A 22,110-nucleotide genomic window follows, 5' to 3' on the forward strand; every position below is an offset into this window, starting at 1 on the left:
AACCGGCCGCCATATCGATTCGATGGGTCCACCGGTAGAACAGTCCAAAACACCGAACGAACCGGATGACATCATTATTGTATTTTAAATTAAAAAATAATAAAAATAAAACAAAAATAAAATACAAAACAAAATTACCAATAATAATAAGTGTGTTCAGTTCAACACTAAGTAAAAATATCAAACATACAAAGTATCATAAAAATAATTCACCACATCTTGATTCAAGTTTAAAAAAAAAACAAAGTTCACAACATCAAAATACCATGAAATGTATCAAAATCCAAACTTCAATCACTTTCTAATCTTCATCTAAAGGAATTCGTGTCAATTTGTTCTAAAGCAACTCCATCATCATCTTCTTCATCATCATCAATATCAAATAGAAATTCAATTTTAGCAAACTTAAACTCAAAGACAAGAATAACAATAATATTGATAGAATAAATAAAAATAATAATAACCTTGAGAAACTTGGGATTCAAACATTGTCGATTCATTGTAGTTTTGGTGGTTCATCTTCAACCATATTCTCCAATTCGGTATAACTTAGTTCACATTCCGGTATTTCATCAACCACCCAAAACTCAATTTTATCAATGCTTTCATAATCAATCGGGTCATAAGACTTTTTGTGATCCTTGATCCTAGAAAAAAAATATTAATATACTTTTAAACATAAATAAAGAAAGGGAAAAAAAGTTTGAAAGTATAAGTTACCTATTTTGTAGACGCAAGTTATAATGAACATAAACAAAGTCATTAAGCCTTTGATGCTCCAACCGATTCCTTCTTTTAGTGTGGATTCTCTCAAAGACACTCCAATTCCGCTCACACCCGGAAGAAGAAGCTGTTTGGCTTAAAATTCGAATTGCAAATTTTTGCAATTCCAGAGCATCTCCACCATGTAATTTCCACCATTCATCTAATGGAAAAATAATAAAATAATATTATAATCTTTTTACTAAAATACACCACTAATAAAAATTTTAAAAAATGTTACCTGGACGAGTAGTATTACGAGAAGCAAAAGCAAGTGCTCTATCAAAACTACCTTCATGCTCACGAAACAACTTTAGTTGGTCCATGAGAGTTAGACCTTTGATAGTACCAGCACTACTGTAACGCTAAATCATATCCATAACCCCCGCAACCACCTCTGGTTTCTTACAAAAACTTTCTTGATCATATTGAAAGACCGGATTCACCCAATAAGCCGCAACATGAAGACTCTTACGCAACATCCTATCCCAATGATTTTTAATGATGTTAGTGTAAGGGTCGTACAACTCTTTGTTGTTGCGAAACAATTTCTTAATTCATTTTTTCCCCCATACATCCCTTCGTATACATAACCTATAAAAAACATCATTAAAAATAATTAAAATGATAATATATTTGTAAACATCATTAAAGAATATAAAAAAAGTTATACCTAAAGCCGACTTCTCATCCGAATCACAAATCCGTAAAAGTCTCAACATTGGAGTCATCACTTTTACTATGATAGCACAATTATTCCAAAAGTTTCCATTCAATATGATAAGCTTAACTTCTTTTGCTTTTTTCCAATCTAATCACTTTTTTATAATCCGGGGAGGTGACCATAGCTTGCAAATCATGTTTGTGATCACACAAACTCTTCAATGCGATAAATGTAGTACCAAAACGAGTGGCACCCGGACGAATAATCTCAGTCCAACCTAGTCTTTTTCTTAACCAATATAATGGCCATTTGTGGTTATAAACAAAAACTGTAACCCTCGATGCAAGTGTAACGAAATCAGCAACTTGAGGCATCTCCGACATATCCTTCATAATCAAGTTCATACAGTGAGATGCACAAGGAGACCAAACAATAGAAAAATATTTCTCTCATAACAATCTTCCTGCAGCCTTATAGTTTGCAGCATTATCAGTGACTAAATGAACTACATTCTGACGACCAACAATCTCAACAATCTCACTAAATAAGTTGCATAGCGTTTGGGCATTACTCTCAATATCCGATGCATCAACTGATTTGATGAAGGAAATCCCTTTTGCACAATCCACCATAAATTTGATAAGGGGTTGTTGTCTTGTATCCTGCCACCCATCACCCATAATTGTACAACCATTTTCTGCCCAATCAAGTCTATAAGAATCAACTATATGTCATTGATTTATTTTCCAACAAAAATTACATTAAGTTAGCAACCAAAATCAACGTAATATATGTGTTTTGTGTATTCCTTAACGTGTAATATATAAGAATATCTCTTGTTGCTGTAGAATTTCCACATTAAGATGCTAAGTTGCATAAAGGGTAAGAAAGTAAGAAAAAGTGAATAGAATCCTAGAAAAAAAAGAATGGATCAACTAACCAAGAAATTCAAGCTTCTAATTTCTCTACTCACTGGATTGCTCGTCGCCTCGTCGGTGGTGTAGTAGAAATCGGAGCTGATGGAGACGATGGAGAGTTGTGATCGCAGGACGAAGGTAACGATGGAGAGTTGTGAATTGTGATCGCAGAACTATAAAACAAAAGGGAATGGAATGATTGGAATCAATCGACATTCGACATTAGGTTTAGTGTTTGGAGTTTAGACTTTAGGTGTGCGACTGTGTGTTTTGCGATTTGGGAATTGGGAATGATTTGTCCGATATTAGTTTAAAGAAAACAAAAAAAAAAGTAAAAACCGGTTCAGAAGCCGGTTCAACCAGCCCAGTCTGACCGCGGTTCACAAAAAACCGCCAGTTTTTTACGGTTTGATGCACTACCGGTTTCCAGAGGCTAAAGAACCGGAACCAGCACCGGTTCCCAGTTAAACCGGCCGGTCCGGTCCGGTTTTCAAAACAGTGACAATACCCCAACCAAACAAAACTGTCAGATATGTGTATCACATAATCGTATCGCACTCCTTTCTCCTTACGCCGCGCCTCAAGAACAGAAACCATAATCGTGTTTTAGCTGGTGGTTTCAAGTGTTGCAGATTTGCTTCTTGGGTGCAATCACATAAGAGGCATCTTTCTTTGGGTTCTATTCGATACGTTCAACCGGTGAGAAAGAAGAAATAAAAAACTTAACAAAAGTTTCATTATTGATTAGAAATATTTTATATTTTAATTTTAAAAAGATATATTTTCCATCCATAGGGGACGTCTTTGTCAAGGAATTGTTTCGGAGTCTCAAAACCTATTATATAATAGTAAGTGATATATACACTAAAATCCCAATATTTTCATCGATTTGTGAAGAAAGTCCTAAACTATATTTTTTTGACAGTGAAGTCATAATTACCGACAATTTTTGACACATTTATCCTTTTTTCCGGTTAGCCGGTAATCAAGACTTTATTGTAAAAAAAATAAATTTTAAGACTTTCTTTTCAAATCGTGAATTAGGACTTTATTGTCAAAAAAATAAAATTTAGGAATTTTTTTGTCAAATTGTTGAAAATATTTGGACTTTATTGTATATATCCCTTTCTTTGACTATTATACCATTAAATTTCCCAATATTTTCAATTATTTGACAAGAAAATTCTAAACTTTATTTTTTGATAGTAAAATCATAATTCAGGATTTGACAAGAAGGTCCTATTTTTTTTTTTTTTGACAATAAAATCGTAATTACCGGCTAACTGGAAAAAAAGGGTAAATGTATCAAAAATTGTCGGTAATTAAGACTTTACTGTCAAAAAAATAAAATTTAAGACTTTCTTGATAAATCGATGAAAATATTGGTAATTTAATGTATATATCCCTAGGATTACTTTAAATTTAACATTGATGAATTTTTTACAATCCTATAAAAATCAAATAAATAATTCGATAGTCTAAACTTGTTTAAATTTTACCATAATTAGACGAATCGAATTAATTATTAATTCCATTCGATTTCCCTTTATTCAGTTTTAAATTTTTTTACCCAATTCGAATTTTAGAAAAACCGGTTACCTGGTCTATCCCAATTTCATATAGAACTTCACTTATAATTTCCCACCACTCTCACTTTCATAATCTCCTGGATATATCAATATTTAATTCATCGAGATATACCTAATCTCTACGTATTGCTGATGAATACTTACACAATCAGTTACCAGTTATCATCCCTGTTTTGAGATCTGTAACACAAATTCAGTGTTCATAGCTAGGGTTTCCTGTTTTTCCCTGATTCGAAGAGCTATGAAGGTTTATCCGGCACCAAATAGGCGAAACATCACTGTCCGGTACGATTTTGGTTCGCAGTCTGGTGACACCGCTGCTATCTGCCGTCAAAAGAAGCTCCGGCGACTCCCTCACATCTTTGCTAAAGTACTCGAGCTTCCTTTTTACTCCGACGCCGAGGTTTCGATCCAGGAAACGTCAGATTCCTTGAAGTTTGTTGTCGATACGGACGACGATATCGCCACCGACGTCGCGGCTCATACTATCGAGATCTATCCTGGCGTGACGAAAGTTGTTGTAAGAGGGACACGTGGTGTCGGTGATTCTGGTGGTGGTGTTAATCAGCTGGAGGTTGATTTGTGGCGGTTTAGGCTTCCGGAGTCTACGCAGCCGGAGCATGCTACGGCAGCTTTTAGCGATGGAGAGCTTGTGGTTACTGTACCCAAAGATGTTAATTTGGTGAGGAATCAGGAAGTTTGGGGTGAAGGTAACGGAACTGGACGGTTTGTTATGGTACAGTAATATCAATATGAATACATTTTGCTGTTTAAATTTGCCATTTTTGTTAAGTTTGATCGAATGTTGTTTTAGGCTGATGTCTTGATGATCATCGTCCTCAATGAATTTGTATGTTGATGTTGATGATGATTCCTGCTTTCGAGCCTTCAATTCCATTTGAATTATGTGATTTTTGTGACCTCCTAACTATGTGCTTCTATAATGTTAAAGATTTATTGAGTTACAAATGCTTCTTATCATCATTGATTGAATCATAATCCATTGTCAATGTATCTAACAACGAGCTTTATCGTGCTAACTGTCTGAATGAAGTCATTAAAAGTAATTTATCCTTAAAGAAACTACCATTTTGGTGAGGATTTGAAACGTGTTGACTACAGAGCAAGTATTTATGAATTATGATTATCCTATCAACACAAATCCAGTAAGACCACTCAAATTAGTGTTTCTTTCCCTTTGGGGCTCCTGTCATCATAAAGTAGCTAGAGTATATATTCCTTCAATATCTATCTCATGCTCACCTTAGAGATTCTCTGTTTAAAGTAGGCCTCAATAATTTCATCACAAAATATGTTGTTTCTACTTTATGTCATAAACATAATTGTATAGATTATGAAACTTAATGTTTATATCGTACATTTGTTAAAATAGATATGGTATCTAAAAGGGTATATGTTTCTTGTTGGAACTTTTGTGATCATTGAATGTAGGACAGTTTTTCAGCCCTCATTCATCACTTTCCAAGATGCCCCTAATCAATCAACTTCCCGGCTTTTATGCTCTTGGCAAGTTTGCACATGGAGATATGTATATGGGTTCCTTTTCATTGGTTTTCTTTCTTACTCTTACTTTCGTAAAAGCTTCAACCTTTTAACTACTTTTAGAACCAAAAATGGGAGTCCTTATGAATTCTATGAAAATCATATATGCAGGAATTCACTCATTAACATGATTTCGTTTTTTTTTTTTTTTTTTTTTTTTTTTTTGTCTTCATTTGCTTGCATTGTTATTTGGAAGTACCTAGCTTTCTAAAGGTCATACTATTGTTGTGGCAGTTTGGATGTGGGGTAAATTTGCAAAAAATGGTAACCAAGCTTGTTTAAAGAGTAAATTACAATTTTGGTCCTTTTGCTTTACACAAAATCACAAGTTTAGTGCATGTGCTTTAACTCAAAATCCCGAGCTCTATCCAAATATTGAAGTCATTTTATATGGGTCAGAGATTGTATATGCAACAACATACAAACTTAAGGATGACTTCAAAATTTGGACTGAACTTGCAATTTTAGGTAAAGCATAGGGACCATTCTTGTAATTTTGGGTAATATCTAATATGACACAAGTTGGTTGTTATTATGCAAAAAATGACAACCATCTTGGCTGATGTTACCCTAAATTATTTTCTTTTTTAAATTTAAAGTGTGGGACCAAAGGATGCTCTTTGGTCAATGCTTCCTTTTGTTTGTTTAGTGGATGAATGTTATCAACTTTTCGCATGATTTGGTTGAATCATATGTTTTTATTTATTTATTAAATTATGACTTTTTTCTTTTCTTTTTATCTTCCTATTTATTAAAAGTTAAGCTTTTTTCAAGAGCAAGTACTCTAACTTTATATGTCCATATGTCACGGGTTTGTTATGTAAATGTTTAGTACATTTGCAAGATGCATTGAGCAGTTTGTTGGTTTAAAATTATTGTTGTTTTTGGTAATGTGGTCCATGGTACTTTTTTTTTTCGTCTAGTTCTCATCATGTATAAAGTTGAGCACAGTGAAAATAATGGTTATATATTATATTTGAATTTATGTAATTGTGTATGATATTTCATTCTTTTGTCTTCTTTTAGAGAAATCAAATATCCTTCTACCTTTTAATCCTACTAATCTTCCTACTCATTAGATTAAAGCAAATGTCAAAATCAAGAAATGTAATTAAGAGAGAAAATTAATGGATTCCACATGTTAATATTTGATATGAGTAGGAAGATAAATAGAAATAAAAAATAGGAGGATTTTTAATTTCTCTGCTAATTTTTCCATTGGAAAATTGTCATTGATTTGTAATTGTGTTTTTCTGGAGTATACTTTTCAAACTGTTGTTTTATTACTTGGCAGTGGAGGTAAGAGATGCTAACGCAAAAATTTGACTTATATATATGTCCTAGATGCTATTTGCACTACCAGATGTGTTCTTTCAAGTAAAATGACCAAAGGAAAAAAGAATTGTGATTATCAATTTATCATAAAAAAGTTTGATAGCTTACCCAATGAATGGAACATCATGCCAAGAAGAAAAGTAGTGTTTCTCGAAAGAGTCAACAAAAATTCCATGAACAATATAATAATATAATATATAAATCTGATTTATTAGCAATTAATTAACTAAAAATTCAACATTCAAATGAAAAAATCAATTGATGACTTTCACAAATCCTACCGACGTTGTGAAGAAATGATCTGGCAAAGTTTTATGGAATGATTTACAAAGTATTTTTATAATTTTAAAGGGGTATTATGGTCAATCCGCTCCATTTTTAGTACATCAAAACCTTTATATTTTTTGAATATTTTTAATATAATGGATTGTAACCATCAATCTGTTGAGAATCGATTACCTAGCATTTTTTGCTATTTAGGGTTTATTGAACTCAAATGTTTAAATTAGACATTTAAAAAAATATAATAGTTTTAACGTACGAAAAAATAATATAGCGGTATTTTTTAAGGATCGGATGAAAATGTGTTGGGTTTCTCTAAGGTTTTACCATCAAATTATCCCCTAAATGTTATACATAAAGTAATAAATCTTCCTGAGTTCCTGTCGATAGACTGTATCATTTAAGCTCTTAAATGAGAATAGTCAAAATAATGGAGCGGATACTTAGGCTTTACAACGGACTGGCTTAACTGGGCTTTTGTTATACTTGGATAATTATGTTTTTAGGGCTGGGTTATTTGGGGATTTTTTTTTTCTTTCTAGGGATGTATTTGGAATAATAATTTTAACTAATTTCAGTTCGAGATACATGTCATAAACATTAAGCAAAATTAATCTGATTCAATGAAAGAATTATATTAGAGTTATATACGATTTTAGTTTCTTAGATTCTCTATTGTTATAAATCCGGCTATGTTTTTTAAGATATAAATATTATCAATTTCAACTGAAATAAGAAAAAAAAGAGAAATTAAATATCCCCTGCTTTTCTTCCTATTTATCCTCATATCCATGAAATGATGATAAATGTATTAAAATATAAATAATATTATCCAAATATAACACTTGTCATCATCTCATATGAGTATGACTATAAGTAGGAAGAAGAAGTAGAAATATATTTAATTTCTCATATTTTCATTTTGAGAAGCATATATTTGGTGAATCTAACTTATTAGTAATTAAGCAGCTAAGAATTAGGATTCCGATCTTGTAAACCCAAAAACGATCCTACATAGGATCCCGATCTTGACAACCTTGAGGTGATATGCATAATACACACCAATGAGCTGGAAATTATGCAATTGTATTTGGACATATAAGATTCAGACACAAAACACAAAACAGACGGATGGATGATACAAATATAAAGGCACACAGAAAATAAGCACTTTTGGCTTATGTCAGGTTTCATGGGGATAAATGGTTCTCCATATACCATTAGTAATATGGGTCAATTCAGATTTGCACCAAAATATCTAAAAGGCACTTCAGGCAAATTTTACACTTTCTAAATAGCATAATGGTTTTTTTTTGTTTATTTTTATTTTTTTTATCAAAAACCATTAAGAAGTCCAAAAAATCAAAAATAAAATGGATAGAATGTGTTATTGCTTCCTGTTGTTTGTTCTTTTCCAGTGACTTTTTCTGTTATATCAGTTGCACAATAGAAAAGCTATTTATGAGTTTTCATAGAGATACAAATATAAAGCTAGATGAAAGAAATAACAACGTAATTCCATTTATTTGTTTATTGTGGCAACCCACTTCCATTTCTTTCGACTAGATCATTGTACTTTCAACTTGTTTCTTACTAAGGCATATACTTTAAAAATCTACCTATTTGAGCCCTTTTTTTCGTACAAGAACATTGTAATTTGAAAAAATAAATAAACTACCCAATTATAGCAGTTGAAACTGTTTTATGTTTGGATTACATTACTATAACTGTTTTGTGGGACAGATTTGTTTCAAAGACAACTATAAAATTTTAAGAAATCTAGCAATTAAATTGGTTGTAGACTACCGATTTTACATTATTGAGCTTCATATCCTCAACCGTTTTGATTTATTGTGTGCGAAGGTTGAGAGATATAACTCAAAAGTAGTTTTGTAAAACAGCACCGAAACAATTTTGTAAAACTGCAACATGCCAACATAACACTTTTGAAAAAGCAAAAACTGTTAGAAATACGGGTTTAATGGCACTTAGAAATATGAGAGTCGTGATTATCACTTTCAAATCAAAGTATTTGGGTGGTACTCCATAATCTTTGATTGGATAAGACTCAGAGAGACAAGAATTGAGAGTGTTTGATGATAATTTAATATGTACCAGAAATGAGACTAAAACCAACTTTTAGATCTCTATCTGAAAACTGTCATATGACAGTTTCAAACTGTCATAAAACCATAAAAACTAACATAAAAACAGATATTTGGATAAGGGTCAAACCAATTCTCTGAAAACTGTCATGGGTTTAATGCCAGCTCGACCCCGGGCTCTGCCCCTTGGACCCGGCTCCTAGGGCGCTGCCCCCGGACCCCCGTTCGTTCAGGAGCTTCGCCCCTAAATGACAGTGTACTTTGAAACGTGATCAAACTTAAACAAGTGTGTACTCCACACCTTCCTTACTTGTTTAATATTTATCAAGATCACTTTTGGTCAAGAAAGTAATCCCATTACACTTAAATAACATTGATGATAACAAATCACCAACAAACTTCCCCCATTTAAGTGTAATCTTGATTAACTTAAAATGAAACATAACACCAACAAACTGATGCATAAATGAAATGCCGTGATGATTGTATTTCACATTAGTATATTATACAATCCAAATATTCGAATATCAGGGTGTCACTAAGAATTTAACCCTTTCTATCCATAGTGAGTACATGAAGATAATACACACAACAATTTACATTTTCATAAGTTCTAACTTGACACTATATTTTACTAGCTTGTGTCCCATCCTTCAATAAGCATATCAAAGCCAAGTCCTAACTTCTTGAAGCAGCTAAACTACATGCTTATATAGGTATTCCTTTTATTCTTGCACCTGCAAATGCAATTTTTCAAAAGAGCTATTAAGAATATAAATTCAACCTCCTTTACTTGAAGTGCTGAACACATACCTTGGGATGATGATAAGAATGTGTTCCAATCTTCAAATATCAAGCTTTCCACATTGAATTCAACATCTAATATTACATTAGATGGGAATTGGGTATCTCAATATAAAAGATTTTAAGTGGACTTTAAACCCATCCCTACGGCCGCCTTGTGCACAAGATCTCTTTCTAACCCTTTGGTTAGATGATCGGCTAAATTCAACTGAGTTCTTACAAACTCCACAGATATCACACCAGTCATTATGAGCTCACGAATCATGGTGTGTCTAACACCTAAATGTCTACACTTTCCATTATACACTTGACTGTAAGCCTTAGCCAAGGTTGCAGCACTATACATCTGATAGAAATGGTAGATATCGGTTTGGGCCATAATGGAATTTCATAAATCAAATTCCTTAGCCACTCAGCTTCTTTACCAGCAGCAGACAATGCAACAAACTCAGACTTCATGGTTAAGTTAGTAATACAAGTCTGTTTCTTAGATTCCCAAGAAATGGCACCTCCTCCAAGAAGAAACACCCAACCACTTGTAGAGGAGTGATCCTCTAAATTGTTAATCCAGCTGGCATCTGAATAACCTTCCAAAACAAAAGGATATCCACTATAAGTTAAACAATAATTCATGGTCCCTTTTAAATACTTGAATACTCTACTCACAGCTTGCTAATGATGTGAACTAGGATTACTAGTATATATACTAAGCCTTCCCACAACATATGCTATATCAGGCCTAGTACTAATCATGACATACATTAGACAACCAATAGCCCTTGAGTATTCAAGTTGAGACACTGAAGATCCTTTATTAGGTAGAAGCTTAAGACTAGGATCTATAGGAGTGCTAACAGGAGAACAATTGTAAAAGTTAAACTTTTTCAATATCTTCTCAATATAATGAGATTGAGAAATTGAAATCCCATTGTTTCCTTTTCTAATTCTTATACCAAGAATTACCTCAGCCTCCCCCATGTATTTCATATCAAAACTAGATGATAAGAATTTCTTGGCTTTATCAACTTCACCTTGATCAGTACCAAAAATTAACATATCATCAACATATAGACAAATTATAACTCCTTTACCAGAAAAATCAAATTTGCTATATACACATTTGTCAGCCTGGTTTAATGCAAAACCATTAGACAAAATCACATCATCAAACTTTTAATGCCATTGTTTCCGTGCTTGTTTCAAACCATATAATGATTTCTCTAACTTGCACACCTTATGTTCATCACCAGGCATCACAAACCCTTCAACTTGTTTCATGTAAATTTCCTCATCCAAGTCACCATTCAAGAATGCAGTTTTCACATCCATTTGGTGAATCACAAGATTATGTATAGCTGTAAGAGCTAACAATAATCTAATTGTGTAAATTCTAGCAACAGGAGCATAACTATCAAAGAAGTCAATGCCTTCCTTTTTCCTAAAGCCTTGGATAACCAATCTGGCTTTATACTTATCAATTGTGCCATCCACCTTCATTTTCCTTTTGAGGATCCACTTACTTCCCAATGCCTTACAACCAGGAGGTAAATCAGACAATACCCAAGTATTGTTATGCATGATAGAATCAATTTCATCCTGAATTGCTTCTTTCCAGAAATGAACATCCCTAGAAGGAATAACTTCACTAAAAGTCTTTGGATCCTCCTCAATATTAAAACAATATTGATGTTGACGTATAGTCTCATTCCTTGTTCCTTCAGCCAGATAAAGTTGAAAATCAGATCCAAAAGACTTGGCTTGTCTAGCTCTTGTGCTTTTCCTAGGTTCAGGTACAGAAATTGCACCACCAAAAACATCTTCAGCTTGAGTAGTACTCTTGCTGGAAGATTGATGAATCATGTCCCTTGGTCTAGGTATAAATGTAAATCTTTGTTCATCAAAGACAACATCTCTTGACTCTATCACTGTGTTTACAGACACAAAGTCATTAGACTCTAAAACATATAATCTATATGCTTTGGAATGCTCAAAATATCCAATAAATATACAATCTACACCTATCTCACCCAATGTTTTCCTTTTGGGTTCAGTGAGCCTTACAACTGCTCTACAGGCCCAAACATTGAGATAACTTAAATTTGGTACCTTTTGGGTTGAGGCGGTCTTGCTTCGTGCTGAAGGCCAAGACGCCTTGGGACATCCAGATAGACTGCAGGCCCTGCGAGGAGGTCCAGTCAGGTCGGCGGCCTGTAGAGAGGTCCGGATAGGCTATAGGCCCTGCGAGGCGGTCCAGTCACGTCGAAGGCTCGGAGAGCGGTCCAGATAGGTTGTAGGCCCTACGAGGCAGTCCAGTCAGGCTGAAGGCTCATATTTGCATACTATTATTTGTTATGTTGTGTGATGGTACTTTGAGGGAACTCATTAAGCTTTGGCTTGCAGTTTCAGCTTATTGTTTCAAGTACTTCGGAGGATCGTGGGAAAACAAAGGCATGATCGTGCACATATTCTTGTTTTTATGACATTGGATCTTGGGATACTCTGATCTTGAATAATACTTTTGAAACAATGGTTTTGTAAACACTTTACGGATGCAATGGGTTGTTTTTGAAAATTTTAAATTTCTATGGTTTTTGGGTTATTACGGTTGGGCTCGGCCTGTTTGTATGCGACGTTGGGCTTGTTTGTATGTTGGGTTGGGCCTATTTGTATGATTGGCGGGGTCCGATATGAGGGCGGGGCCCAATATATATGGCATTTGGTATTTTCGGGAACTCACTAAGCTTTGTGCTTACAGTTTTGTGGTTTAACATTTTCAGATACTTCCAGTGCTAAAGGGAAGAGCACGACTTGACTGCACAACACCCCCTATGATTTTCCGCATTGATGACTATTTTTTTACTCTGATGATTGTGTTATATTTTACTATGATTAATTTTGGAAAATACATTGTGTGTATTTGATGGTTGGAAAAATGAAAAAAAATTAGTAGTATTTTTGGGATGTTGCATCTTCCCCTTGCCTTTATGAGTGGCCAGGACAAGAGGAGTAGTTGTATTAGTGACATGTGACTTCTTCATTCCCTCTTCTGTGGTTTGCAACAAATTATGGAGTTGCATCAATGTCGTTTTCAGTATTGTTCATATGATAATTAAGATAAACTGATCATAAATTAAAAACCATATCAATGGCCAACTCTTTTTCGAAATTCATATTGAGCTTCTTGAGCCTTTCGATATGTCTCTGCATCTTCTGTACATGAGCACACATAGATTCTCTTTCCTTCAACTTACATGCTATTAGAGCTTTGACGACTTCATAGCGTTCTTGTCTTGTTTCCTTGTGAAACATTTCAGCAAGAGAGAAGTTCATTTCATATGACCAGTACTCCTCATAAGACTTTTGAAGCTCATGCGACATATTGGCTATCATGATACATGCAACCTTTGTAGCATTGTGAATATGTTTTTTATTAGCATCAATTTCATATGGAGTAGCAGTATTCATGTCAATATCGGGAATTGGGGTATCGAGAACATAGTAGTTGTTCTCAAAGCGAAAAATCATTTTCAGATTCCATATCCAGTCCATGTAGTTTGGACCAATAAGCTTTTCCATTGAAAGAATTGACAAAAGAGTGATGACACAAGTTTTATTTAGTTGATTTCAATCCTTAATATATTTTAACCAAATTAATATAATTAAGGCTAGGATCTATATTTTCAGTTCGTAATACGAAGAGGGATGACGTACTCAAAATACAAATCTATTTTAGGTAGGTAAAACACTTTATCAATTTCATTCACAATGAAACTCCTAAATCTTTTAAGATTCATTGAACTATTAATGACATGTTTAATATCAGAATATGCTCTTACTTTTGTGACTGAGATACCGAGGATCACAAACAAGATGTGAATAACCATGCAAACCCGCGGGACATCCTCTGTAATATCCCAAAATTTTCATTTTTAATTGAGTAAATTACACGAATTGTCCCTATGGTTTAGGGTAATTTGCGTGTTTGGTCCTAACTTATTTTTTAACTCGGAAGGTCCCTACTGTTTGTTTTTGTTACGCGATTGGTCTCTGTCTTACCTTAAATGACTATTTTGCTCTTGATTTTTTAATTTATTTAAACAAACACACCCCAACCCCACTTCCCTCACCTTACCTTACATACCCCACAATTTTTTTCTATTTAAATAATAGTATTTTTAGGTAAGACAGGGACCAAGCGTGTAACAAAAACAAACAGTAGGGACCAAGCGCGTAACAGAAACAAACAGTAGGGACCTTCCGAGTTAAAAAAATAAGGTAGGGATCAAGCGTGAAAATTACCCCAAACCATAAGGACGATTCGTGTAATTTACTCTTTTTAATTTAATAAATATAAAACCATTTGTCTGAAAACAACCATAGTATCAATTCAAATCAAAACAAAAGTATCAATAGTCAAACATGTCATGGTAAAACAATATCAGAGTATAACTCCCAAAGATCTCATGTGCGGAAAATGTAGTATGATGCGCTGCGATCATGCCGACTCCTTTCCCTTCGAAGAGGAAGTACTTGAAACCAAAACTGTAAACCGTAATCACAAAGCTTAGTGAGTTGCCCCATCATACCACATACCATATAATAACATACTGCCTAGCATATTTGGGTGCTGGCCTATCCTTTCGGTGTAACGTCTGGTTCCTGGTACGCATTTAAGTATAATTTATTCATTTTAGTAGAGCTACTCGACGAGTTGGGAGGCCCAAACTCGTCGAGTAGAAACGAGATTTGGACGCGGGTTTTAAGCCATCTACTCGACGAGTTGCGACCTTCAACTCGGCGTGTAGGTCTGCCAGCACGAAACCCTAATTTCGGGGTTTTGCACCCTATTTAAGCAACTTAATCCCCACCTTTTGGCCTCATTTCCAGCCTCCAAGTCCCAAACCCTAAACCACGAAACCCTAGACCCGTGTGTGAGTTTGTGAGCCATTCTTGAGTAATCTTTGTGCATTTGAAGCTTATGAAGAAGAAAAGAAGCTTGGAGATTCAGAAGGAAGCTAGTAGATCTAGAAGCAACTTCTCATCCTCTTCATTTTCTGGTAATCAAGTCTCCACCTTGATTAGTAGTTGTTAGATCTCTTTTTTATCACTTTATGGGGTTTTTGTTTCAAGAAACTTGGTCCTTGGGAAATAGATGTCCCAAGTGTTCTACCTTCTAGATATGGGGTCTAGAAGGGGTTTCATGGCATAAAGGTGCAAAATTTATGACCATGGAAGCCCCATGCAAGCTTTAAGGTGTTATTATGGTCTTTTAAGCCCCAAAAGGCCACGCATGGAAGGAAAGTTAGGAGGTTTACGTATTCAAGTAATGTCTAAGGCCTAGATATATGTTAGGATGGGTTAGTTTGGAGTATTATGGCTTTTGGACCAAGATCTATGTTCTAGAGAGCTAGGGTTTGAGTTTAACTCTTTGATAAGGACTAATATTCGGTAAAGTTGGAAACTTTACCCTTAAAAGGGTATTTCCAGTATGTAGATGAAGTATGGAGTAGGGATCTGAAAAGTACGGGCTTAATCCCTTAAGATGGCCCAAACAGACTGAAGAACTCGTCGAGTCCATAGAGGAACTCGCCGAGTTGAATCGTGTTGTTCCGATTTTGTACCAGATAGAACTCGACGAGTCAGGGGTATGAATCGGCGAGTTGGATCGTGATTCCAGGATTTCTAAGTTATAGAACTCGGCGAGTTGGTAGGTCAACTCGGCGAGTTGAGTTAGTCAGAATGTTGAATTTGACAAGAATGTTGACTTTGAACAGGGGTAAAATGGTCATTTTACCCTTAGAAGGATTATCAGTTTTTGACTAAGTAATTATTGTGATAGTAATAGTCAGGGAGTCGTTGGAGCAACTATTAGAGATTCCTCACATGATATTTCAGCAACCAGCTTGAGAGGTGAGTTTCCTTCAGTAGGAACGGGTCTACGACACCAAGGTTGGCCTGTATATGCGATATGTTAGTAGCTGAGTGTGGACGGTTCCCGAATCTCGTAGTATTATTTGAGTATGGATATGTGACTGCTTGATAGAAATAGATATACTTGTTGTCTGTGTGATACTTGTATGCATGTTAGTAGCGGAGTGTGGGAGGGGTCCGAATCTCCTAGATAGTAGAGTGTGGGCGGGGCCCGAATCTCCTAGACAGCGGAGTGTGGGCGGGGCCCGAATCTCCTAGACATCAGAGTGTGGGCGGGGCCTGAATCTCCTAGACAGCAGAGTGTGGGCGGGGCCCGTATCTCCTAGTTGCATATTATATGTATGGTATGTGGTAGTTGGGGAGACTCACTAAGCTTCGTGCTTACAGTTTCAGTTTTGGTTTCAGGTACTTCCACTAGCAAGGGGAAGAGCTCAGGATGACTGCATGACACACACCACAACTTTTAGCCTGGGATGTTTAGACTATGATGTTTTGACATGTGAATTTGATACAGTACTTGGATATGATGTTTTAGGGATACATGACTTGTGATTTTATTATGATGATTGATGAATTATGTTTTTCCTAAATGATTTAAAAATGAAATTTTTGGACCGTATTTTTGGGATGTTTCATGCAGTCTCTTTCAACCGGTAACTGCCTAGCATATCTGGGTGTTGGCCTACCCCTTCGCTCTCTTTCAACCGGTAACTGCCTAGCATATCTGGGTGCTGGCCTACCCCTTTGGTCTCTTTCAATCGGTAACCAGGGACTATTTCACCTCTACCTCTACCACTACCACATAATATCCTAGCATACACACATAAATCACATACTGCCTAGCATATCTGGGTGCTGGCCTACCCCTTCGGTCTCTTTCAACCGGTAACCGGGGAATATTTCATCCCTACCACTACCGCATAATAACATAGCATACTAGTACATAAAGCATAACAGATAGTGGCATACCATACAATTATCACAAAGACAATCACCTCAACTACTAGTGGGCCAACATTGGTGCCTTCGACCCACTCCTACTGGAAGGTAACTCACCTCAACTGCTGAAGTACATTGCAGGAAATCCTTAGTTGCTATCCTGGAAACTCCCTGGGCTATCAATACCAATACATCACCCAATTAGCAATTTGTAACTCCCGTAGATCCGGGCTAGTCAATTTAGAGATAATAGGGGTCGAAAACGACTTTTTGACAAAATATTATTTAAAATAAATAATCTTAACCAAGTTGTAGAATACGTCTCAAGGGTTCCGTACATATAAAGAACGCCGAAATCCGAGTTATAACGAAGAAGTTATGGCCCGTCGAAGTTTTACGGCAAAGCCGGCACGGCACCGGGAGACGTAAATAGTGAATTTACTATGGAGGACTTTTTAGCCTTAGAAAACTAAACAAAAGTTGTAGTATACATTAAACCGAGAACATACAAAAAAAGAACGCCCAAATCTGACTTCGTATGAGGAAGTTATGAATTTTCTAAGATTTGACATAGCAGTGCACGACCCGGAACTCGAATATTAGATCGAGCGGTTTTTGGCCTACACGGCCTAAATTAGAATTGAAGATCTCATTAATAGGAACTCAACGGTAAAAAGACAGACGAAAATGGAGTCCGTATGAAGGAGTTACGAATTTTTCGCGGTCATTTAACAGTCTAATATTCTCCTACTGTTAAATTTAAGATCGGTCGAGAATTAGTCGACATAGTCAAAATGAAAGTTGTAGATCTTATTTTTACCTACGCGTGGATATAAAGAACGTCAAAAACGGAGCTTGTATGCGAAAGTTATGAATTTTTGAAAATCGGCTGATTTCCACCCTGTGTGCGATGCCACGTGTCAGCACCAGACTTCGCCTACGTGAGCATCATAAAACTCACGACGTGAGTGACCCTCCAGCCCCCTATAAATAAGAGGTGAATCCCTCTTCATTCCTCACACCTCCCATCACTTCCCTCTCTCTCTAGAACCTCTCTCTAGCCCCGAAACCCCCCCAAAAGCCTAGGGAACCTCCCTAGCACGAGGCGGAAGCCCCGGAGTGCCCGACGGCTCCGAGAAGAAGAGCCTTTCGGCTCGGGAACGCTGCTCCAGCGGAGCCCGGTTTTGAGAAAAACCTGCTGTAAGTGAGCTACGCCTAACCTAACTTTAGTATAACTTATGTTTCAATATAGTAATGTTATTAGGAACTTATAATAAATATTTGGGCTATTATTATGGGTTATATAAGTGTCGTTATAATATATTTTTAAACACTCGCGGTACGGGGAATCTGGTTTAAAGGGCCGCATAGGGTTGTTGGATTTCAGAAGTGTTATATGCCAAAATGGTCATGCCCTCCGGTGTTTTATGTCTGGCCCCTGTCTGTACATAGTGGTTGGAAAATATTGTTTAAACGCTTATATAATAATAATAATGCTAAGACTAATAATTAGTCGCAATGAATATTAGACTAAACCCTAGTGGTAATGATACTAGGTTTTGTCGAAGGAAATTGTTTTAAAAGTAACGAAGTGCTGTCCAAGTGCAGAGTCACCACCTTATCAGGTGAGTGCATAGTCCATTTCATCTTACACATAGATATGAAGTATTTAATATAAATTACGTGCTATGTGTGCATATTGTCTGAATATTTGCTGTCTATGTTGGGTGAAAGATTTTTTTTATATACATGTTTTAAATGTTTTAAACTGTATATGTATTTTATATCTACAAAATGTGTTGGGTAAAACATGGGTAGATGAAATAGTTGTTGTGTGATAACACGATGAAAGACCTCAAGGTTGACAGTGATCCAGTCATCCTGTGGAGCATAAATGACGACCACAGACTATACTAGACAGTCCAGTGGAACGCTAGTAGGCTCGTAACCTGTAGGTGTTCTTGAATTAGGTGCTCATTAGGTATTTTGAACTGAGTGTGTTCACCAGGTATTTTGAACTGAGTGTGTTCACTAGGTATTTTTAAACTAAGTGTTCACCAGGTATTTTGAACTGAGTGTGTTCACTAGGCATTTTTGAACTGAGTGTGTTCACTAGATATTTTGAACTGAGTGTGTTCACTAGGTATTTTAGAACTAAGTGTTCACTAGATATTTTGGACTACGTGTTCACCAGTTGTAATCCATAAACCCTGGTAACGATGGACTTTGTGCCTATTCCATAGGATAATCCTTAGGAATGAATGAACGAGAAATTGTTGATTCTTAGGGTAGACCCTTAAGAGTAAAGAAGATAATGGGGATGGGTAATTGGGTTGATTTTTTTATGTTTAAACATAATAATTATATTATTTTGGGTTGAAAACCCTATGTACTCACCAGGTTTCCCAACCTGACCCACTCAAGCTTATTTGTATCATAGGTGTCGATACGAAGCTACTTTACACTGAGAGATTTAAAAGAGATGTAGATCACTAGTGTAAATGAATGTAAGTTCTGTTCATGCTTATGTCTCTGTATTGACGATGGCATCCCAAGGTTTTAAAAGGAATAAAAATACATTTCTTCGGAAATGCTTTTGATAACGTATTTATCATGTTTTTTGGGAACAAATTCCGCAACATTTTTATTAAAAGAGGTACTCTGATTTTTATAAAGCATAAACATAATCGGTTTTTTCTGGCCGTGAAAATGGGGATGTCATACAATTGAGTTCCAAACCATGATCCATAATCCTTACTTGGGGTAAAATGACCAATTTACCCCTGGCCCAACAAGACCCATAATTAAGGCCCAAGCCCAAAACCATTAAGGTCTAAAACCATAATATCCATAAAAGCCCAATATGTAGCCCAATTTTCAATTGGGCCCCATTACTTCGTATGGGCCTCAACCTAGGGCCCAATAATGCTTCTCTAGTCCAAATGGTCCAAGTCAAAGTCGAAGTCAACGCTTCGAGTTGACTCAACTTGTCGAGTTTTCTCTTCAACTCGCGAAGTTCTCATGAATCTCAAAAAAATCGACTTTTCACATCAACTCTTCGAGTCCTCCCACAACTCGTCGATTTTTTCCTTTTTAGAATCGGGACATTTCAAGAACAACTCGTCGAGTTCTCTCATGAACTCGTCGAGTTCTTCAGTCTATTAAGCCCTTCATAATGGATTCTGCTGCCCGACTTCAGAGTCCGAGCCTGATCCCTCGCCAGCACCAAAGCTGTCATCTGGTCTACCATGTAGCGTCACCATACTCGGAAATATACCATAACAATCATCAGAATTCTCATCATAACTCGAGGGATCTCACACACTACAATTTTCATGGATTCATCTCAACCTTCCTTGATTCGAGTACGGATCCTCTGCTTTCAGTAGTACGGGCCCATACTACCTTCCACATCTATCCGTACTTTCCTCAAGAACTGCCTCGACCCCACCAAGTCCTTTCTACTACTACTGCTGATCTCATGCTAAACTCATCCTAGGCTTGCCCTAGGGTAATCACCAATCCACTCTCCGTTATCAGCTGCATAAGAAGTCCCTGCTATATCCCCCTAACTAGCTCGTGAATACTATTACATATCACTAACTAGATAATTCTTTGAACGAGAGATCCTACCCTACAACAGTTGGAATCAAACAAGAGTTGCGCAATATAGCTAGACCTAACCTTCTGAAATTATTTAATCCTCGCAATATGTAACTTAAAATATTCATTTACTAGTTAGTAGAAGATAACTAGAACTCCTAAAAGCATAAAGCAAACATCATTCGAGCATTGAGTACATGTAATCAAGCATATACTAATTAGGCCATCATACTGACTAATCTGTACTAACATGAAGTTCATAAAGCTGATACACATATAACAGGCACATAAAGCATCCTTCCTAGATCCTTTGTCCTAAACTAGCATGCAATTCTCATAAAGCTGATACATATATAATAGGCACATAAGGCATCCTTCCTAGATACTTAGTCCCGATCTAGCATGCAGTTCTCATAATCATATCATAGCATAAACTTGTATTGGTAATTTCGGAGTACTTACTTGAGCTCGGCTGATTGCATGCACCACACCCTTATCTCTTTTCAAAGTTATTTTGTCTTTTCAAATTCTTTTGTCTTTTCTAAATTCCTTTTATAAAAAATGATTTCCTTTTGAAAATTTTCATACCAAGTCCTCAGTTTCAGTTCTGACACACCCGAGAGTGTGCGCGAATCCCTCAAACCAAAGCTTTGATACCAACTTGAAACATCCCAAAAATATAGTCTAAAATTTTCGTTTTAAATCATTAATAAAACCATAATTATCATTCAACATGTAAAAATCATAAATCGTGTATCTCAAGAATATCATAACATCTGTCAATATATCAGTGTATAAACATCCCAGACTGAAAAAATGGTGTGTGCACTGCAATCATCCCGAGCTCCTCTTTTGAAAATCGAAGTACCTGAAACCAAAACTGAAAACTGTAAGCACGAAGCTTAGTGAGTCTCCCCAAACTACCACATACCATACACACAACATGCAACAAGGAGATACGTGCCCCGCCCACTCTCATAGAGATTCGGGCCCCGCCCACACTCCGCTGTCTAGGAGATTCGGGACCCGCCCACACTCCGATGTCTAGGAGATTCGGGCCCCGCCCACACTCCGCTATTTAGGAGATTCAGGCCCCGCCCACACTCCGCTGTCTAGGAGATTCGGGCCCTGCCCACACTCCATTACTAACATGCATACAAGTATCACACATACAACAAGTATATTTAATTCTATCAAGCAGTCACATATCCATACTCAAATAATACTACGATATTCGGGCCCTGCCCACACTCGGCTACTATAAGATTCAGGCCCCACCCACACTCGAATAATAATGAGATACGGGCCCCGCCCACACTCACATACATAAACAACCACATACATGTATCACACATACAACAAGTATAGCAATCCAACAATCTAACTGATATCTATACTCCGGTAATAATGAGATACGGACCCCGCCCACACTCCGTGTTCCTATCAGAACATATAAACTACACGGGCCGGCATTGGTGCCTTAGACCCGTTCCTACAGGAAAAGGACTCACCTCGCACTGCTGAAGTCCCGCAGACAAAACCCTAGCTGCTGGATGACAAATTCTTGAATCTGTCAACATCAAAATAACACCCAATTAATAATTGGGTCCCCGACA

At 36.3% G+C, this 22,110-nt stretch overlaps 1 protein-coding gene and 1 pseudogene across 1 annotated transcript; one reads left to right on the forward strand and one right to left on the reverse strand.

The window, feature by feature from the left end:
* Nucleotides 1-308: 308 nt before the first annotated feature.
* On the reverse strand, nucleotides 309-2,940 carry LOC145114330 (uncharacterized; annotated as a pseudogene).
* Nucleotides 2,941-4,173: 1,233 nt separating this feature from the next.
* On the forward strand, nucleotides 4,174-4,677 carry LOC145114331 (uncharacterized). The gene has a single exon (XM_079050328.1). The coding sequence runs from the start codon at nucleotides 4,174-4,176 to the stop codon at nucleotides 4,675-4,677; it is 504 nt and encodes a 167-aa protein (XP_078906454.1).
* The last annotated feature ends 17,433 nt before the right edge of the window (nucleotides 4,678-22,110 follow it).

This window comes from Lactuca virosa, chromosome 5, assembly GCF_052849685.1.
Source record: "Lactuca virosa cultivar CGN04683 chromosome 5, Lactuca_virosa_CGN04683_v6, whole genome shotgun sequence".
Taxonomy (NCBI): domain Eukaryota; kingdom Viridiplantae; phylum Streptophyta; class Magnoliopsida; order Asterales; family Asteraceae; genus Lactuca; species Lactuca virosa.